The sequence below is a fragment of the Mobula birostris genome, chromosome 16, assembly GCF_030028105.1.
Source record: "Mobula birostris isolate sMobBir1 chromosome 16, sMobBir1.hap1, whole genome shotgun sequence".
Taxonomy (NCBI): Eukaryota; Metazoa; Chordata; class Chondrichthyes; order Myliobatiformes; family Myliobatidae; genus Mobula; species Mobula birostris.
In genome coordinates this window covers 24,634,942-24,654,507 of record NC_092385.1, presented here as the reverse complement: position 1 = coordinate 24,654,507, position 19,566 = coordinate 24,634,942, and the positions used below count along the sequence as shown (strand labels likewise).

Sequence of the window (19,566 nt, the reverse complement as noted above, 5' to 3'; positions counted from 1 at the left end):
TCAGAAGTTTGCAAAGGAACATCTAAACAAACCTGATGCATTTTGGAAATAAGTCCTGTGGACTGATGAAGTTAAAATAGAACTTTTTGGCCGCAATGAGCAAAGGTATGTTTGGGAAAAAAAGGGTGCAGAATTTCATGAAAAGAACCCCTCTGCAACTGTTAAGCACGGGGGTGGACCGATCATGTTTTGGGCTTGTGTTGCAGCCAGTGGCACGAGGAACATTTCACTGGTAGAGGGAAGAATGAATTCAATTAAATACCAGCAAATTCTGGAAGCAAACATCACACCGTCTGTAAAAAAGCTGAAGATGAAGAGGACGGCTTCTACAACAGGATAATGATCCTAAACACACCTCAAAATCCACAATGGACTACCTCAGGAGGCGCAAGCTGAAGGTTTTGCCATGGCTCTCACAGTCCCCTGACCTAAACATCATCGAAAATCTGTGGATAGACCTCAAAAGAGCAGTGCATGCAAGACAGCCCAAGGATCTCACAGAACTAGAAGCCTTTTGCAAGGAAGAATGGGCAAAAATCCCCCAAACAAAAATTGAAAGACTCTTAGCTGGCTACAGAAAGCGTTTACAAACTGTGATACTTGTGAAAGGGGGCGTTACTACGTACTGACCATGCAGGGTCCCCAAACCGTTGCTTCTGGCACTTTTCTTTTTTTGTTATTTTGAAACTGTAAAAGATGGAAATAAAAAAGTAATCTTGCTTAAAATATTAAAGAAATGTGTCATCTTTAACTTTATGCCTTTTGGAAATCAGGTCATCTTTTACTCGCTTAGTTATTCACAGTAACAGAAATTTTGACCGGGGTGCCCAAACTTTTGCACACCACTGTATACGTAGCTAGGGTACCTAACACTTTTGCACAGTACTGTAGAAATTTTATATATTACACTGTGCTGCTGCCACATAAATAAAAATCATGATATATGTGAGTGATGATAAACCTAATTCTGATAGGGATCACTATTGTGGATTGAGAGTAGGAAGGGGGCAGGGAGAGGGGAATCATGGTTAGGAAAAAGGGAAGGGGGAGGGGAGGGAGCAGGAATCACTAGAGAAACATTCTGTACTTATCAATAAACCAATTGTTTGGAATCAAATGACCTTGCTTGGTGTCTCAGAGCTGGATGTGTCTGCATCTGTGCCACCACCTCCACCCCCATGGTTCTCTGCCACCTGTCCCACACCCTACCTGCAGCGCTCCACCCTCACCAACATCCTTTGCTCCCACCAGATTTACAAACTCGCTCTCTGCTCCACATTGAAAATACAGTACTGTGCAAAAATCTTGGGAACCCTAGCTAGACTATATATATGTGCCTAAGACTTTTGCACAGAACCGTAAGTATTTTTCATAAAAGAACACAACAATGAATATGTTCTGGAATTGGATTCCAAGAGGCTATATTTCTACATACACTGTAGACCTTAAGCTGTCATAACGCTGTTGAAATGAAGGAGATGGTGTAACAGCTTCCAGAGCAGTTTGGTTCACTCGAGCAGCCAATTCCTGTGATAACAACAAAATACTTTAAATTTTATCCATGAATGCCAAAACCTTCCTAATTATAAGCTCAACATTAGAGGTGGATGAAGCCATTAGGTAAAAGAATTATTTTTGCTTGTCAATGCCACCGAACCATAGAAAGAAAACTAAAATAATATATTCTTTATGTATTTAAGTATTCAGTGTCAGGAGCATAATATTCACTGCCAATTTCATATTATACAATCAGATTACCAAAATCAAGTGTAAAAAAGATTACTCAAGTCAAATTATAACATGATTTCAGCTATTTCTGAGGTCCCCAAATCATCCTGCAGCTAAAATGACCATACTCTTTATGATTGAAATGACTTTAAAGTAAAAAGCAAATCATTCAGTCCCTGCATTTATAAATGTGCCAGCTATGTAAGTAATTATCTTGGGGGGGGGAGGGGGATGGAAAAAGCACATCATCTAAATGATGAGTTTGCATTATTTAGAGAATTGTGCATTGGGATCCCTAGGTTTTTCTTCATGGTGTCCTCATGCATGATTCTCAAAAGGCTAGCATGCAAGTATAGTAAGTAATTAGGAAGATTAACATATTCTTATAGTTTATACTGAGGAAAATTGAATGCAAGAGTAGAGGAGTTTTGCTTCAGTTATACAGGTCATCAGCAAGAACACAACTGGAGTATTATATACTTACTAATACAAGGATGTTAATGTATTGGAAACCTTTCAGAGATATATATTTTGAATGGGTGGGTTGTCTCATGACAGGCTAGGCTTACATCCATTTAAGTTTATAAAAGGTAACTTCACTGAAACATACAAGATCCTCAGAGGTCCTGATTGAAGAGTATAGTTCCAGTATGCTTAACATCTCTTCAAAGGAGATGGGCGCAATATTTCACAAGTGATTAAAAGGTTGACAGCTACAAGTACGTGGAGAGGATGATTGTACATGCAGAACTACCATATAAATTACTAACAGAACAGAAATAAAGTCTGATTACTCCAGCCAAAGAAGCAAGCATATTTCTGGAATTAAGTGAAGTCAACCAGACTGATTCCTGGCAAGGAGTGATTATCCGTTCAAGAGAGATTAAGCAGACTGGAAATATACTGTCTGTAGTTAAGAAGAATGAGAGCTGATCTCAATGAAACTTAATAAATTCTACAAGCTTCACAATGGTAGACCCAGAGGAGATGTTCCCCGGCTGGGGTATCTAGAATCAGGGGTGATGTTCTCAAAATAAGGAGTAGGCCATAAGAAATTTCATTACCCAGAATCTTTGGAATTTATTATCCAACAATGCCGTGGACGCTGAATCACTGCACACATTCTAGAAACTTTGTACATTTATGGATAAGACCATAAAATGTAGGAGCAGAATTAGCCCATCTGGCCCATCAAGTTTGCTACACCATTCAATCATGACTGATTTTTTTTCCTCCTCAACCCTATTCTCCTGCCTTCTCCCTGTAACCTCTGATGTCCTCACTTATCAAAAATCTATCAACCTCTGCTCTAAATGACTTGGCCTCCACAACTGTCTGTGTCAATTAATTCCACACTTATCATCCTCTGCCTAAAGATATTCCTTCTCACCTCCGTTCTGAAAGGACATCCTTTCATTCAGAGGCTGTGCCTCCTAATCCTAACTCTCCCACTTCTGGAAGTATGCTCTCCACGTCCACTCTTTCAATGCACAACAGGTCTTTCAACATTTGGCAGGTTTCAATGAGATTCTCCTCCCCCATCCCTCTAAACTCTAGTGAGTACAGGCACAAAATCATCAAATACCTCTCACACATTAGCCCTTTCACCCCCAGGATAATTCTCATCAACCTTCTCTGGATCCTTTCCAACACCCCAACGCCAGTACATTCTTCTTTACTACTGACTCAACCTTCAGGGAATCCTGCACTAGGACTCCCAAGTCCCTTACCACCTCAATTTCTCAATTCTCTCCCCAGCTGTAAAATAGTCTACTTCTTTAGTGCACCTTCAATTCCTGCATTCTCTCCCTGTTTAGAAAATAGCTTATGCCTTTATTCATTCTACCCAAGTGCATGACCGTACACTTCCCAATGCTGCATTCCAATTGTAATTTCTTTGCCTGCTCTCCCAACCTGTCCAGGTCCATCAGCAGATCCCTTGCTTCCACAACATTACCTGCCCCTCCACCTACCTTTGCATCATCCGTGAACTTGGTGAAAAGCCATCAAGTCCATCATCCAGATCATCAACTTCTATCTGGAAAAGCAGCGGATCCAACACTGGCCCCTGCAGAACACCACTAGTCTCTGCAGACAACCAAAGACGCCCCCTTTATTTCCACTCTTTGCCTTAAGCCAGTCAGCCAATCTTCTATCCAGGTTGTATCTTTCCATGGACCCCTATCTTATTTACCAGGCTCATCCAATGACCCTCCTTTGTCTATTCTGCTTGTTACTTCCTCAAAGAATTCAAACCAATTTGTCAGGCAACAACTCCTCTTAATGAAGCCATGCAGATTTTGGCTGTTTTATCATATGCTTCCGACTATCCTGAAACCTCGTCCTTAATAATGGACTCTTAGCATCTTACCAACCACTGAAGTCAGGCTAACCAGCCTATAATTTTCTGTCTTCTGTCTCCTTCCATTCTTAAAATGAGTGAAGCGATATTTGTGATTTTACTGTCCTCTGTGACCATTCTTGACTCTTGTGATTCTTTTCAGAACACACTACCAACGCCTCCATTCTGCCACGGATATTGCCAAGCCCAGCTGCGATAGAAGGACAGATGGGCTTGGGGCTAACAAATTCATCATGTAAGAACCTGGCTCTACAGAAAGCCAAGAGAAGCTCCAAAGACTTTATCCCTGGGAGAGGAAGGGCTACACTTTGAAAGACTGAAAGACTCAAAGACTCGCCCAGGACAAAGGAATCTAGTGACCTGCTGTCGGCGGCCTATGCCCCAATAGGGGTGATAGACTTAAGAAGAAGATGACTAATGCCTCCACCATCTCTTCAGCTACCTCTTTCAGAACCCTAGGGTATAGCTCATGCAGTCCAGGTGACTTATCCACTTTCAGACCTTTCGGTTTCCCAAGCACCTTCTCCTCGGTAGTAGCCAATACACCCACTTCTACCCCCTGAATTTTTCAAATTTCTGGCATTTCTAGCTCCTATCAGGATCTTTATACACTTGTAATTTCTTAATTCTACCCATAAGGACCCTTCAGATCCTACGTCACTTCCTGTTAAGAGATATTAATGAGATCTAAGGATACAAAGTTAGTATAAGAAAGCAGTGCTGAAGTAGAGATACAGCCTTGATCTTACCGAATGACAGAAGTATCCTGTCCTTGCTTCTGTCACCTGGATTGCAGTGATTGCATACGTAGTTCACCACCACCTTCTCAAGGCAGTTGGATTAGGTGCAATACTGGTTTGCCTGAGATGTACTTACAACAGAAATGAATTCAAAATACACTATGGTAGTTCATTTCTATTTTAATTCTCAGATTTATACCAATACTGAAGTTTTGAATTTGCTAGAATAACTTCAAAAACACAGAACCCTTTCTCTGAAAATAATGCATCTTAGGTGTGATGGATGGTTGTTTTGGAATCATAAAGCAGAACTAAGGAAAAATGCAGCATATAAATTATAAGAAGGGCAATCCTGCAGCTTTATGAATTTTAGCAACTTGAAGTGTACATCAAATCTTCCATCTAATCACTGCAAATGAAATAATCAGTTAACAATAATCTGCAAACTTACCTCTGGGTTCTCACTAAGGTAGATTCGTTTGGAAATGTTATTGATTGTTGCAATCCACTGCAAAAATAAGTTCAAGGTATCCACAAATATTTTTGAATATTAATTGAAAAAAATCATTCTCTCATCTCACAACCTGGATATTATATATTAATTAAGACAACTCCAGAACAACTTGAAATGAAAACACAAAATATTGGAAAGATTCAGCAGACCATGCTGCATCAGAAGGGAGAGAAACAGGATCAATGAAAGGTTGAAGAGAATATAGAAATCAACTATGATAAAGCGTGCACCAAATCTAACAAGGTTACAATTGCTTTTAAAACAAAGTTAAAAGGGAAAAAAAACAAGTGAATCAGAAGTACTGTTACATATGTAGAACGGATAATGGATAGTGAGCTGAAGTAGTTAACTCCCAATAACTATAATGTACTAGATGTATGAAGAGGGGCTGTTCTTTGACATGGAGATCAGAGCGGGAATGGAATGGAGAATTAAAGTAACAAGTCACTCTTGCAAATGAATGAAGGTATTCTGCAAACTACAAGAGAAAACCTATTGCTTGTTCTGGCTGGGAGGAGAGAGGGCAAGCATAGAACAATGTGAAATATGTGAGATATGTTGGAGAGTCCTGTTGACTATAGTAGTTAAATAAAAAGAAAGATATCTTAAAGGAATCGGTGCAGAAAGTCTTGTCAAAACAGATAAAATAAAGACAAAGAAAGGAGCTCTACAAGAAGCAGAGTGGGAGGAGATGTAGTTGAAATACCTGTGGGAGTCAATAGACTTATAATAGATACGGTAGCTAACATATTCCTGAAATGAAAATCGAGATGTCAAGAAAGGGAGAAGTAAACATGGAGCATTTGAAAATGAAAGTAGGGTGGAAATTGGCAGCAAAAGTCATCAATGTGGTGGAAAAAAGAATTGAACAGAACTAAAGCAAGTATTGTTTCACACATCCAACAAAGCAGTGTGTATAAATGATGGGAGTGGTGGATGGCCCACAGAGGTTTCAGGAAATTAATTTATCCCATGAGTTACAGCAGCAAGATTAAACCAGCTTGTGGGATGAAATTGGGCCAAGTCTTGGAGCTGTGCCTCCTCAACTTGAGCCACAGGGGGAGAGAAGCTGTGGAACTGTCAGTACATCACCACGCTGTTAACCCTGCTCACTTGGCGGTCCGCACAAAGATAATAGACAACATCTGAGAAAAGACGGGAGTTTGTTTGGAACAGAAACCACAACGCCATAATGAGGTAAAATATATTTAAAACTTTTACTATATGTAACTTAAGTTGCTTCCCCAGAAATAACTGCCTACTGACTTCTGCAAATTTATGTTACTATGGTAACATAACATAAGGTCAATGGTACTTAACCAAAATGTTATTTGTCCCTTTTGCAATTCAATTCCTTTTTATAAAAAAAAGGAATAGTTTGCAGTTTAGATATAATTGCATTCATTCATGCTTACCTCTTCACACTCTTTTTTACTCTCTGCTTGTACAATAACAGATCTGAAAACAAAGAATAATTTGTTAATTTTTCCCCCCAATGTTAAAGTATGTCAAATCATATCATGCAGTGAAAGAATAAAAGCTAAGTTATGGCATTTAAAACAACAGTACTTGACCTTTTAAATCTCTATAACCATCCATTAAATTCTTTATGGGATGTAGACATTATCAGCAAGGCTAGCATTTAAAACCCACTCCTAACTGCATTTGGCGAGCTGCCTTCTAGTAGCCCTACAATCTGCATATGGAAGGAACCCATTGCAATGAGTTCCAGTATTAATCAAGTGCAAGGAAGTATCAGCGATTTATTTGCAAGCCTGTCTGATTAAAAGGAAATTTTATGATCCTATATATCTGCTGCAATTGTTCTTCAGTGTGCCACTGGTCATGGTAAGTTACTAGTTCTGCAAAATGATTATTGTCTTATTGCCAGACTCCTTAATGTTATTCAGATTTATTGTACATACTAGTGTACAACAGTAGCCAGTAGCCAGACAAAGCTTACCATCCCAGTGCAATCCCTTGTTGAGGAGGTCAAGGTAGCCAAAGTAAGATCATTCTTGATGCTTCGAGACTCAAAAGACCCCGTCATCAAGAACACCCAACCAGATGTGAGATCAGGCAGGAAGTGGTCAGCCCGTGCAGCAGTTGATGAGGCAGAGTCCAGATTGAGGCACAAGGAGACGGTTGGGGCTATCCAGCTAGGCTGCCAGGAACTTGGATGGACAACCCACAAGTGGTGGTCATCTTCTACAGTTAAGGAGCGCCGTGAGCTTGTAACACAAGAAATACGAGCAGTAGAAGAGGTTAACTAAAACAGCTGGCCTGGCCAAACAAGGGGCTTGGACCCGGTGGGAAAGTGTTGAACAACGACACCTATCTTGGAATGTTCTGTGGCAGATGGAACCGCTCCGCATTTCTTTTTTATGCAGAGCAGCATACGATCTGCTCCCAACACCTGCCAACCTCAGCACCTGGTATGAAGATAAGACAGACAGGTGTGCTGCTTGTGGCGAGAAGGGAACACTTCAACATATCTTGAGTGCATGCAGAGTCAATCTTTCCAGTGGCATGTACACTCGGAGACATAACAACGTTCTCAAAGTCGTAACAGAAGCACTTGAGCAGAGAGTACTGCAGCACAACTTATCTCATGCCCCATGCTGCACAGAACATTGCATATCATTTGTGAAAGAAGGCTCCAAGTCAAGGGTGTACAGCATAGGCTCACGATCAAGCATACTTTCTTCAGCCAATGATTGGTGTGTCAAGGCTGACCTGGATGGGAAAGGCAGTTTCCCGGAGCAAAGAGCTTTCACAACATTGCATCCAGATACAATTGTATGGTCTGACACCAATAGAGAAGCGGTTATTGGTGAACTCACAGTCCCCTGGGAAGACAACATCGATGAAGCCCATGAGCACAAGTTAACCAAGTATGCAGAGTGCAGAGACAGAGGGTGGAAGGTCTCATGCTATCCATTGGAAGTAGGCTGCCGTGGGTTTATTGTGTTCACTCTCCAGAAGTGGCTGCGTGACCTTGGCTTCACTAGAAGAGAGATCAAGTCAACCTGCAGGGCTGTAGCTGAGGCAGCAGAGGAAGGATCAGCATGGGTGTGGACCAAGTATGTCCAGAGAGGCAGATAGTCAGACAGTGTATACATTTTTGGCAAACCCTTTAGTAGTTGCATAGACACCTGAAGAGTAGACTATCTGTTGGATGGAAGCGACCAACAACTCTGATAGAGGCAGATGCCAAGTTTTTAAGCTCACAAGTGGGAGGTGGTGCTTTAGCACTGCTGGCCCACCACCTCGAGGGAGTCTTGATCATAAGCGGGCCAAAACTCCTGAAGACAGGTGGCAGATCAACTGATGATCCCACTGGTGATAGCACAGGACAGTTAACATCTTAGTCCACGTGTATTTTGTAACTCTACATACTAGTGTACAACACTACTATTGACACAAAAATACCTACCGATTTCTGCAAATATTAAAGTTATTATTACTTGATCACAATTTCATCAGTTCTATCTGCCACTCAACCGCATTTTTATTGAAGTTCATCTTGTAATTTAGCTACAGACTTATAATTTAAAGTTCAATTCTCAATTATCACTGGCAAATTAATCACCACCAGACATATACCATTGCTTCAACTGATCATAGCACTACAAACCCAGAGCTCCAGTTCAATATCTAATCTTCAATTTTAATATAACCCACCTAATAAAGCAGAATTTGGTTGGTTGTTCATTGAATTCACTTTTTATTAAATTCAGTGAAGAAGAAAAAAATCTGACAGAGTGGGTTAGATTAGTATCTAATCAATCCAAATGGAAAGTAGTCCCACGGATATTTTGTGAGAAAGGATTTGTTTAGGGATACCATCAGGCAGCTACTACAAGCTCACCTCGCCCAAGATCACACATATTACGTCAACCAACAGTAATTCAAACCTTGGTTTTATATGGAAATGCAGATACAATTCCTAGCTGTAACAACCAATATATTTGTGACTTATTTAATGCATCAATGTACAGTTGACTGCCAAGTGCGACAGCTGATTGGCAAATTGATATCCCAGTGGATGGTGGAATGTCACAAATAAGGGGTATGTTGTTGAAGGGCTAATCACTTTCTTTTAGTGCAGCAGTCAACTGGTGTTTATCAAATACAATATTATGTAACTCAGCATGTATCGTCTGGTACATGGGTAGTATCAGGTAACTGCAAGGTCCACTGCTATTTCTCCTGATCAGCTCAAGATACATGAGAGCTCATTGCCATCTGCAGAACGGTGGGTTTCCTATTCACACAGCAAAAGGAACAACAAATAATAATATAGCTAGCAAAATCAAAACCTTAAAAAGTTCAAACACAAAATAGTATATATATATTAAACTGGTTCCGTTAAACACAAACAAAATGCTAGAGGAACTCAGCAGGTCAGGCAGCATCTGTGGAAAGAAGTAGACAGTTGATGTTTCGGACTGAGATTGATCTTCAGGACACAGAGTCTTAGCCCATTGATACTGCCTGACCTGCTGAGTTTCTTCAGCATTGTGTGTGTGTGTGTGTGTGTGTGTGTGTGTGTGTGTGTGTGTGTGTGTGTGTGTGTGTGTGTGTGTGTGTGTCACTTTGAATTTCCAGCTTCTGTAGACCTTCTTGTGTCTGCAATTTACTGATTCCATTAAATTTGGTATCTGGCATATCAGATTAAACTTCACGATCAAGACTTGGGCAATTTTGGACAAGGCAACCCAGCAGAGTATTTCTCACTTAAACATGGGATTAACACTAGTAGCTCATGGCCTAATATACTTGTGGATTAACATTATTATACAGAACAAGTCACAAGGATGTGACAATTTAGTTATTACTTCTGAACCAACACCACCACAGATGACAATCACCTTAGATCAACTTAGAAATGGATACTACACTGTCCACATCATTGAACCTCCAGCTTGCACCTACAGTCAATGGAGCAATGAAATAGAATTACTGGAGCTTTGCAATGTTTCCATCATCCCCCACGGCCTGAGTGGTTTCATTTCTAATTTAACTATTGAACGTGCTATTTTCCAAAATATGAAACAGATGTACAGGATAGCAGACTATACATTTCTTGAGGGATAGAACTGCAAGTTAAAATGAAGGGATTTGAAAATTCTTACTTTTTCCCATCAAAGGCAGTAATTTGAAAGCAATATCTTCGGTCATCAGAATCTACAGCCATAACAGTGCAGTTGTCTAAGTCCATGACAAGACCTCCTGCAACATCCCCTCGCGCCTGGCGCATCAAGTTCCCACCTTGGGTGAAGTAATAATGTCTCTCCCAGGTAGCAGATACCAATCGTGTTTTACTGCAATCCAAATGTACAGATTATTTAACATGGCAAATCAAATTCATATGACATCCAAGTAAAACAATCGCAAAATTGCTTGCAACCAACTTTGTAACGATCATTGCTAAGTGTGCATACTTCAATTGACCACATCTTTGTTTCATCTCCAATTGTTCCCATGGAAATTTTAAAATAAAATTTCATCTTAATTTAAATAAGAAGTGGAATTGGTCAGATCAAACACTTTGATATGCTGGGAAACAGGATCATCCCTAAAGTTCATATAGGAAGGAAACTGATCTAATTGCAGAGCACACAAAAAGAGATGAGAATTTTGCTTTAAGTCAGTTTTTGTTTAACAGATGGGAAAGAAGATGAATGGAAAATGGTGGAATTGATCAACCAAGTTTATCAAGAATTAAGTCGTCATCCCTTTACGACTGTCCCAGAATGAAGAACCATTACTTTTCGAGACCTATTAATAAATTGGGCTGGTCTGTATACAATTTCAAAATGCACAGATGATACGAAAACTTGAAATCATAGTAAAGAAGAGGATAAAGACAGATTTCAAGAGAGGATTAATTGGGAAAATCAACCAATTGTGGAATGGGCAGGCATACTGCAGATGAGATTTAACATAGAGATAAAGTGATACATTTTCATAGAATGGACAAGGAGAGACCAGATAACTTTAAGGAGACCATTCCAAAGGAGAGATGGAGGAACAGGAAGCCAGGTGCTTTAAGGCAATAAATCTCTGAAGTTTACAGCTGTAGTTTAAAAGCTAGCTTAAAAAAAGACAAACAAAACTCTCGCCCTACAGTGCAAAATCATGGAAGTTTAACTGAACCTTTACTAAATATCCATGTCCTATTCTGGGCACTGCACTATGGGAACGGTGTGAAGAGCTAAAAAAAAAAAAGAGGGTTCTTTTACATAAAAGAAAAGTTTGCTAGAATTATTCTAGAGATAAGGGACTTCAGTTAGTTGTATAGATCAGAAAAAGTATGATAGTTTCCCTTGAACTACTGAAGACTGAGAACTTGATTAAATTATTTAGAATATAAAGAATGCAATCAATGTAAGTAAGAACAACTAATTCATTTTGGCCATCAACTAAAATAATGAAACCAATTTTAAATCACAAGAAAAAAGAACCAAAGCATTTTTCTTACGCAACAAGTAATAGAGAACTGTAACACACTGCCTGAAAAGGTGGTGGAAGGGAATTCAAAGCAGAATCTCCCAGTGGCCACACATTTTAATTCCACATCCCATTCCCATTCTGATATGTCTATCCACAGCCTCCTCTACTGTAAAGATGAAGCCACACTCAGGTTGGAGGAACAACACCTTATATTCCGTCTGGGTAGCCTCCAACCTGATGGCATGAACACTGACTTCTCAAACTTCTGCTAATGCCCCACTTCCCCCTCGTACCCCATCCATTATTTATTTATTTACACACATTCTTTTTCTCTCTCTCCTTTTCTCCCTCTGTCCCTCTCACTATACCCCTTGCCCATCCTCTAGGTTCCCCCCCGCCCTTTTCTTTCTCCCTAAGCCTCCTGTCCCATGATCCTCTCATATCCCTTTTGCCAATCAACTGTCCAGCTCTTGGCTCCATCCCTCCCCCTCCTGCCTTCTCCTATCATTTCGGATCTCCCCCTCCCCCTCTCAAATCTCTTACTAGTTCTTCCTTCAGTTAGTCCTGATGAAGGGTCTCAGTCTGAAATATCATCTGTACCTCTTCCTAGAGATGCTGCCTGGCCTGCTGGGTTCACCAGCAACTTTGATGTGTGTTGCTTGAATTTCCAGCGTCTGCAGATTTCCTCGTGGAAGGGAATTCAGTAAAGTTTCAAAATAAAACTGCTTAAGTACTTGAGAGGAAATTAAACTATGAGGCTAAGTGGGGAGTCAATGAACTAACTGGATTACTCGGGCCAAAGGCTTAGATATGTTTAATTGATAAAAATGATTCAGTTAACAGTCTTCCTGCCTTACCTATGGAACACAGATTTGAACCCTATTTAAAGTGATGGAATGCATTCTCTTCTCTTGATTGCAGGAACATGTGAAATAGCAAGGGAAGGTCATTCAGCTCTCACCCCTGCTATGCCTTTCAATGAGATCATAGTTGATATTTTATTTTGGTACCAGTTTTAAGCAATACGTCTATTGGCTTTTATGTCCTTACAATCACTAAAACACTGCAGCCCACTTGAGTAGAGAATTCCAAAGATGCACCACCTGCTCGATGAAGTTTATTTTCATCTCTGCTCTGAATAGCCAGTCCTTTACTTTGAAACTGTGACAATCACATCACAGAATTTTACATTAAAGTTGAAAGTAAGGTATTCAATCTGAAACTGGAGTATCAACCAAAGCAAAACATAAGGCATGAGGCAACATTGGGTACGTAAGAGGGCAATGGCTCAGATTTAAGTAACTCCTTACAGATTCTACCACTCAAAGTTCAAAGTAAATTTATTATCGAAGTACATATATGTCACCATATACAACCCTGAGATTCATTTCTTGCAGGCATATTCAATAAACCCATAATAGAATAACAACCATCATAGAATCACTGAAAGATTGCACCAACTTGGGCATTCAACCAGTGTGCAAAAGACAACAAACTGTGCAGGTACAAAAAGAAATAAATGATGATAGTAAATAAATAAGTAATAAAAGTCGACAACATGAGATGAAGTATCTTTGAAAGTAAATCCATAGGTTGTGGGAACATTTCAATGATGAGGCAAGTGAAATTATCACCTTTGGTTCAAGAGTCTGATGGTTGAGGGGTAATAACTGTTCTTGTACTCGGTGGTGTGAGTTCTGAGGCTCCTGTACCTTCTTCCTGATGGCAGCAGTGAACAGAGTGGTGGTGGTCCCTAATGATGGATGCTGCTTTCCTGCGACAATGCTCCGTGTAGATGTGTTTAATGGTGGGGAAGGCTTTACGCTTTATCTGTTACTTTTGTAGGATTTTCTGTTCAAGGGCAGTGCTGGTTCCATAACAGGCTGTGATGCAGCCAGTCTGCACCACACATCTACAGAAGATTGTCAAAGTTTTAGATGTCATACAGAATCTTCACAACCTCCTGAGGAGAAGAGGCGTTGCTGTGCTTTTGTCATAATCGCATTTATGTGCTGGGCCCAGACAAGTCCTCCAAAATGATAACGCCAAGGAATTTAAAGTTGCTGATCCTCCCCACCTCTGATCTTCTGATGAGGACTGGCTCACGGACATCTGGTTTCCTCCGCCTGAAGTCAATAATCAGCTCCTTGATCTTGCTGACATTGAGTGAAAGGCTGTTGCTATGGCAACACTCAGCCAGATTTTCATTCTCCCTCACCACCTACGACAGTGGTGTTCTCAGCAAACTTGAATAAGGCTTTGGAGCTATGTTTAGCCTCACAGTTGTAAGTGTAAAGCGAGTAGAGCTGGGGGCTAAGCACATAGCCTTGTGGTGTACCGGTGCTGATGAAGATCATGGAGGAGATGTTGTTGCCAATCCGAACTGTCTGGGGTCTGCAAGTGAGAAATAGAGGATCCAATTGCACAAGGAGGTATTGAGGCCAAGACCTTGAAGCTTATTGATTAGTTTTGAGACAGTAGTATTGAATGCTGAGCTGCAATCAATAAAGGGCATCCTGATATATGCATCTTTGCTGTCCAGAAGCTCCAGGGTTGAGTGAAGAGCCAATAAGATGGCATCTGCTGTGGGCCTGTTGCTCCGATTGGCAAATTGAAGAGGACACAAGTCACTTCACAGGCAGAGGTTCATATGTTTCATCAAACTCTCAAAACAGTTCAGCACTGTGGATGTCAATGCTACTGGACGATAGTCATTGAGCAGGTCTCCGCGTTCTTCTGAGGCACCAGCATAAGAGAAGTCTGCTTAAAGCAGGTGGGTACCTCAGACTGGCGAAGCAAAAGGTTACAGATCTCAGTGAGCACTCCAGCACAGGTCTTTAGTACTTGGCCAGGTACATATCTGGGCTGGATGGTTTTCATGTGTTCACCCTCCTGCAGGCTGCTTGCATGTCAACCTCAGAGACTGAAATCATAGGGTCATTGGGGGCTCAGGGAGTTTGCGATGGTTCCTCCATGTTTGGCAGTCAAATGAGCAGAGAAGGCATTGAGCTCATCTGCAAGTGAAGCCTTGTTGTCACCTACATACACTACACACTAGGCAAAATTTGCACTCGAGGTCTTGCTGCACATCAATATTCTTAAGGCCCTTGCCATTTACTGTCAGTATTTAGCATCCCAAATGTGCTTGAGGGGGGAAAAAAGCAATCAATTCAATGCAAATCAGCTTGAAATCCTGCACAAAACAAAAACATAAAAGGATATAGATCCTTCACGAACTGTGACTGTTTATTCATGAGAACTCAAGAAAACAATTCCATATTTCAATTTGATACTTACTTTCTTGTATTCATATATCCAGATTTTCTAGTTAAGTTTCTGTTAACATTGAATATTTTTGTATCTGGATCAGGAACATACAAACAATCACTGGCTGCTTCCAAGTCCTGAATAGTCTGATTCATTATTTCCTGTTCTGTCTCCATTTCCCTTCGGACACTAAGAAAGCATTAAACATTGGTGACTTAAGCATTAGGAATTTTATTGAAATCCACACAAAATTAGATAATCAACATCGAAGTACACTGCTGTTAAAATCAAAATCAAAAATTATTATTAGTGTAAATATATTGGTTACAAATATTTATCACAAATTGCCCTCCAAATAACTGCTCAAATCCAGATTATCAGACCATGGAAGTGTCCTGAAGCTCCAGATTCACTTGCTTTCTCTGGTTCAAGTAACCTATTATATTTCTTTTCCCTTTTCTTACGAATCTATACCTCAAAAAAACCAATATCATCTGGAGAGCACCAAATACCAGTTTACAGATGAACCTAAACAGATTTTACAACATCTAACATAATCACAGTCTAGTCCAATACTCACCAGGATTTACTGAGTAAAGCAAGTTTGTATTTGAAATTTATATTTCATCTTTAACCTTAATTTCATCTGTATGGCTTAATTCTTATTTTGGTTTCTTTTAACTATTTTATACTAGTTATGTGGTATTTTTAATTCTTAGTTTGCTTCGGTGAAAAGAATTCAATTAATAAGTTGCTACACAGCCTTCCTGGGCATACCATAGGGCATCAGCTTTAGGGCATCACTGCTACTTGGTATTAGAGATGCCCTAAGTGGATGCCACAATGTAATTAACACTGGAAAAAGTAAAATCAGCAGCAGCTCAGAGATTGCTGCATTCTTCTGAGTGGTATTTTCAGGTCTGCCGCAAACATCACCACTTTGATGCTGACTACAAAATCTCAAGTGTTATAATCCTCATTTTTAGTAACTCAAGCAGAAAATTGATTAACCAGCTGGAAGAATCGTAGCAAATATAAAATCAGTAATGGTACAGTAGGAATATGATTAGTAAATGGAGCTATTACAAGAGGAAACAATTACTTACCCCTGCACACTAGTGCCAATATTTGTCAGAAATTCTTCCAGCTGCTGGGTCATGTGCTCAGAACCCATCTTAAAAAAGTTTATCTAAAAACAACAACAATAATAAATTAGTGCATTTAAGAAAAATTGTCAAACTGAGAATATAATAAATATTTTCATTTATTTTTTGATCTTATTACCAAATTATAAGAAGAACACAACTAAGTAAGAACAGGAATAAGTCATAAGGCCCTTCAGGGCTGCCCAGCCATTTAATATGAATCATGGCTGATCTTCCTCAATTCCGCTTCAGTGCCACTTTTCCAATATTCCTCACTTAATCAACCTGTCAAATATATATTAATTCAACACCACTTTAATATTTCTCATGATACAGTTTCCACCATCTTCCGGGACATAAATTCACCACTTTCAGAACTTTACACTGGATCCAAGTCAAATTTATCTGCACTCATCACTCATGTTGAACTACAGAATCATATATAGCCACAATGTTTATGACCAAACCAACAATTTTGATAGTAAACAAAGAGCTCTGACAATGTTCTTGACAAGAAAGGGAAAATGTCAGTGTAGTGCAGAGAAGCTTAGAGTCCCATTGTATAGATCAGGGTACATGTGGTGGCTTTTGCAGCACTGTGATCCAGAATTGCTGTAACCCTGAGTAAAATCTATTAGCAATTATCAGGGTTAAATTAAACCAATCATGGAATTGAACCAGGCATCTCTGGTCAGGATTGTTGCTACCATATCCAGTATTTCCAAGTGTCAGACAAGCACCCACTAAAATGAAACATCATGCAACACGTCTGAAATCTTCCCAACATAAATCGTGGCTCCCAGATCCAGAAAAACAAGTCTTGCTTGACTGTCACAAACACAGAATAATGAACACAATCAATTGCGTACTACAGCATCATTTAAAGGATGCCTAGCTCACAACTAGATATTTCGCATGAATTCCATCCGGAGAATGCTCGCATACCTATCCATATACACAGACCATGCTCAAACCAGCAAAGAGTGTATATTGAACAAACTATCACCAGATTAATTGATGACTCAGTAGTCCATCTACCAATGAGAAGCCTTCAAGTGCACTCCAGTGGATACCGCACCAAGGCAACCTACGCCTGACCATACAGTTGATCACTCTCTTATTCCTGACAGCTTCTGCCTCGATGGAAGAAAAGGATAATAAAAAATAAGCAAGCACATCATTGTACCTGCATAGGCTTCAATATGTATGGCAGGGGCTTTGGGGAGGGGAGAGGAATCGAATATTTAAATTAAGATGGATAGGATGGTCAGTGTACATATGCATTTGAGAATCAACATTAAACAGATGAATTTATATTGCCATAATTTCACATGCCTGGTGGTTTCGATATTCTTCCAACATCGCTGCTTTGTACATGAGCTTTCCTTCCTAGCACATATCTCAGAACTTCAAAAACTCTCTTAGAAAATCTTGGTGCTCTCATCACACTTCCTCTCTTCCAGAGTAGCCATGTGTACCACTGCTGTCTTGCTACTGTAGGAAGTTGTGCCATTACGGGGTGAAGCCCTTTCTTTAGTGCACAGCAGAGTGACAGCAGTTTAAATAAAGTAAGTGTTCCTGTCATCCCTATTTGAGTTGCAATATAACACAACATTTTGAGTACACGAACCATGTTGCAGATCATAATTTTTTCGTGGAGCTATCATTTGACATTGGTGTTCCATGTATCATTGCTCCAACACACAAAAAGGAGGAAATCCAGAATCTAAGTACATGAACCAAATGACCCTCAACTTTGAACCACTCAGATGAGACATCAGATGACAAATATGACTTATGGTCACCACAACTGGCTCTTGCTTTAATTGTAATTTTTTTTAAAGTGAAACTAAAAATGCTAAGAAACCCATGATTTTATTTGGTTAGCAACTTAGAGGGACAATAATCAAAAATAATAATCTCAATTTCATGCTAACAGACCTGAGCTTGCATATAGCCAAGGAGAGGTTCTAGAAGTGCAATCTTTTTCTTGTACTGTAAAGTGTTCAGGGCACTAAAGTAGTGCATCATGGTTTGGTGCTGTTTTTTTCTGGATGTGTACAAGTCTTCAGTGATTTCCATTTTTATCTGTTATGGAAAAAAATGTTTAAAACAAACCATATTTATTAAACTGCAAACACACTGACTAACACAGAATGAAAATTATCAACAGCCCCCAGGGAAGGCATTTAAATATCTAACAACTTACATTACACTACAGTGAGCTCAGCTAAATATTATAACAAAGATTTTCATTAACAATACTGGAATTTCTTGAAAAAAATATGGCTGCCATGAATGATGCAGCTGAATATAGAAAATAATGTTTTAAACTTGGAATGGAAAGCAAAAGAAAGAACACAAACCTTTTCATTCTCCCTCCGCTTGGATAGCCTACTGTATTTGTTAATAGCCAGGTCATGATCTGTGGGGTAAACACAGAACATTGAACAGTACTACACAGTACAGACTCATGATACTGTGCCAAGATTTTAACCTACTCCAACATCAATCTAATGCTTCCCTCCCACATAATCCTCCAGTTTTCTTTCATCCATGTATCTAGCCAAAAGCACTTAAATCTCGCTTAAGTATCTGCCTCTAGCACCACCCTGGCAGTGTGCTCCATAAACTTACCACTCCCTACGTAATTAATTTCATACTTTTCCGGTTTGAGCTCAATCTGCTACTTCTCAGCCCAGCTATGCATCTTATCAGTGCCACGTTGTAGCCTTGAACAAGCCTCTACACTATCCACACACCACCGACCTTCATGTTATCTGCCCTTCCATTTCCTCATCCAAGTCATTTATAAAAATCACAACGAGCAGGGGTCCCAGTGGAACACCTCCAGGCAGAATACACCCCACCTACTACCACCTTCTGTGGTAGAGCAAATTCTGAATCCATGCAGCCAGGTTTCCCCAGATCCCTTGCCTCCTAACATTTTGGATCAGCCTACCATGGCGAACCTTGTTGAACACCTTGCTAAAGTCCATATATACCATATTCACTGCTCCACTTCACCAATTTGTTTTGTCATCACCTCAAAGAATTCAATCAGTCTCGTGAGCCATGAACTGCCCCTCACAAAGGCATGCTGACTATCCCCAATCAAACTATGCTTTTCTAAATGCTCCTAAGTCCTGTCTCTAAGAATCCTCTCCAATAGTTTGGCCACCACTGATGCAAGATTCACTGGTCTATAATTCTTAGGGTTATCCCTATTAACTTTCCTGAACAAAGGAATAACATTTGTTACCCTCCACTCTTCTGGTACTACTCCTGCAGCCAGTGACGATGCAAACATCATAGCACAGCAACCTCTTCTCTCACTTCCCACTAAGAGAA

General features: G+C 39.9%; 1 protein-coding gene across 4 annotated transcripts in view; it reads right to left on the bottom strand.

The window, feature by feature from the left end:
* The window catches only part of appl1 (adaptor protein, phosphotyrosine interaction, PH domain and leucine zipper containing 1), a 70,540-nt gene that overhangs the window by 27,391 nt on the left and 23,583 nt on the right, over window positions 1–19,566 (bottom strand). For 3 of the 4 annotated variants that reach the window (XM_072280424.1, XM_072280425.1, XM_072280426.1), the window contains 9 exons: window positions 18,582–18,640; window positions 18,157–18,303; window positions 16,177–16,259; window positions 15,101–15,259; window positions 10,483–10,671; window positions 6,760–6,802; window positions 5,282–5,338; window positions 1,436–1,527; window positions 631–687 (listed from right to left, as the gene is read on the bottom strand). In XM_072280424.1, the coding sequence (XP_072136525.1) occupies window positions 631–687; window positions 1,436–1,527; window positions 5,282–5,338; window positions 6,760–6,802; window positions 10,483–10,671; window positions 15,101–15,259; window positions 16,177–16,259; window positions 18,157–18,303; window positions 18,582–18,640 (886 nt within the window). The remainder of the gene's footprint in view (window positions 1–630; window positions 688–1,435; window positions 1,528–5,281; window positions 5,339–6,759; window positions 6,803–10,482; window positions 10,672–15,100; window positions 15,260–16,176; window positions 16,260–18,156; window positions 18,304–18,581; window positions 18,641–19,566) is intronic. The other variant, XM_072280423.1, reaches the window with a different exon arrangement.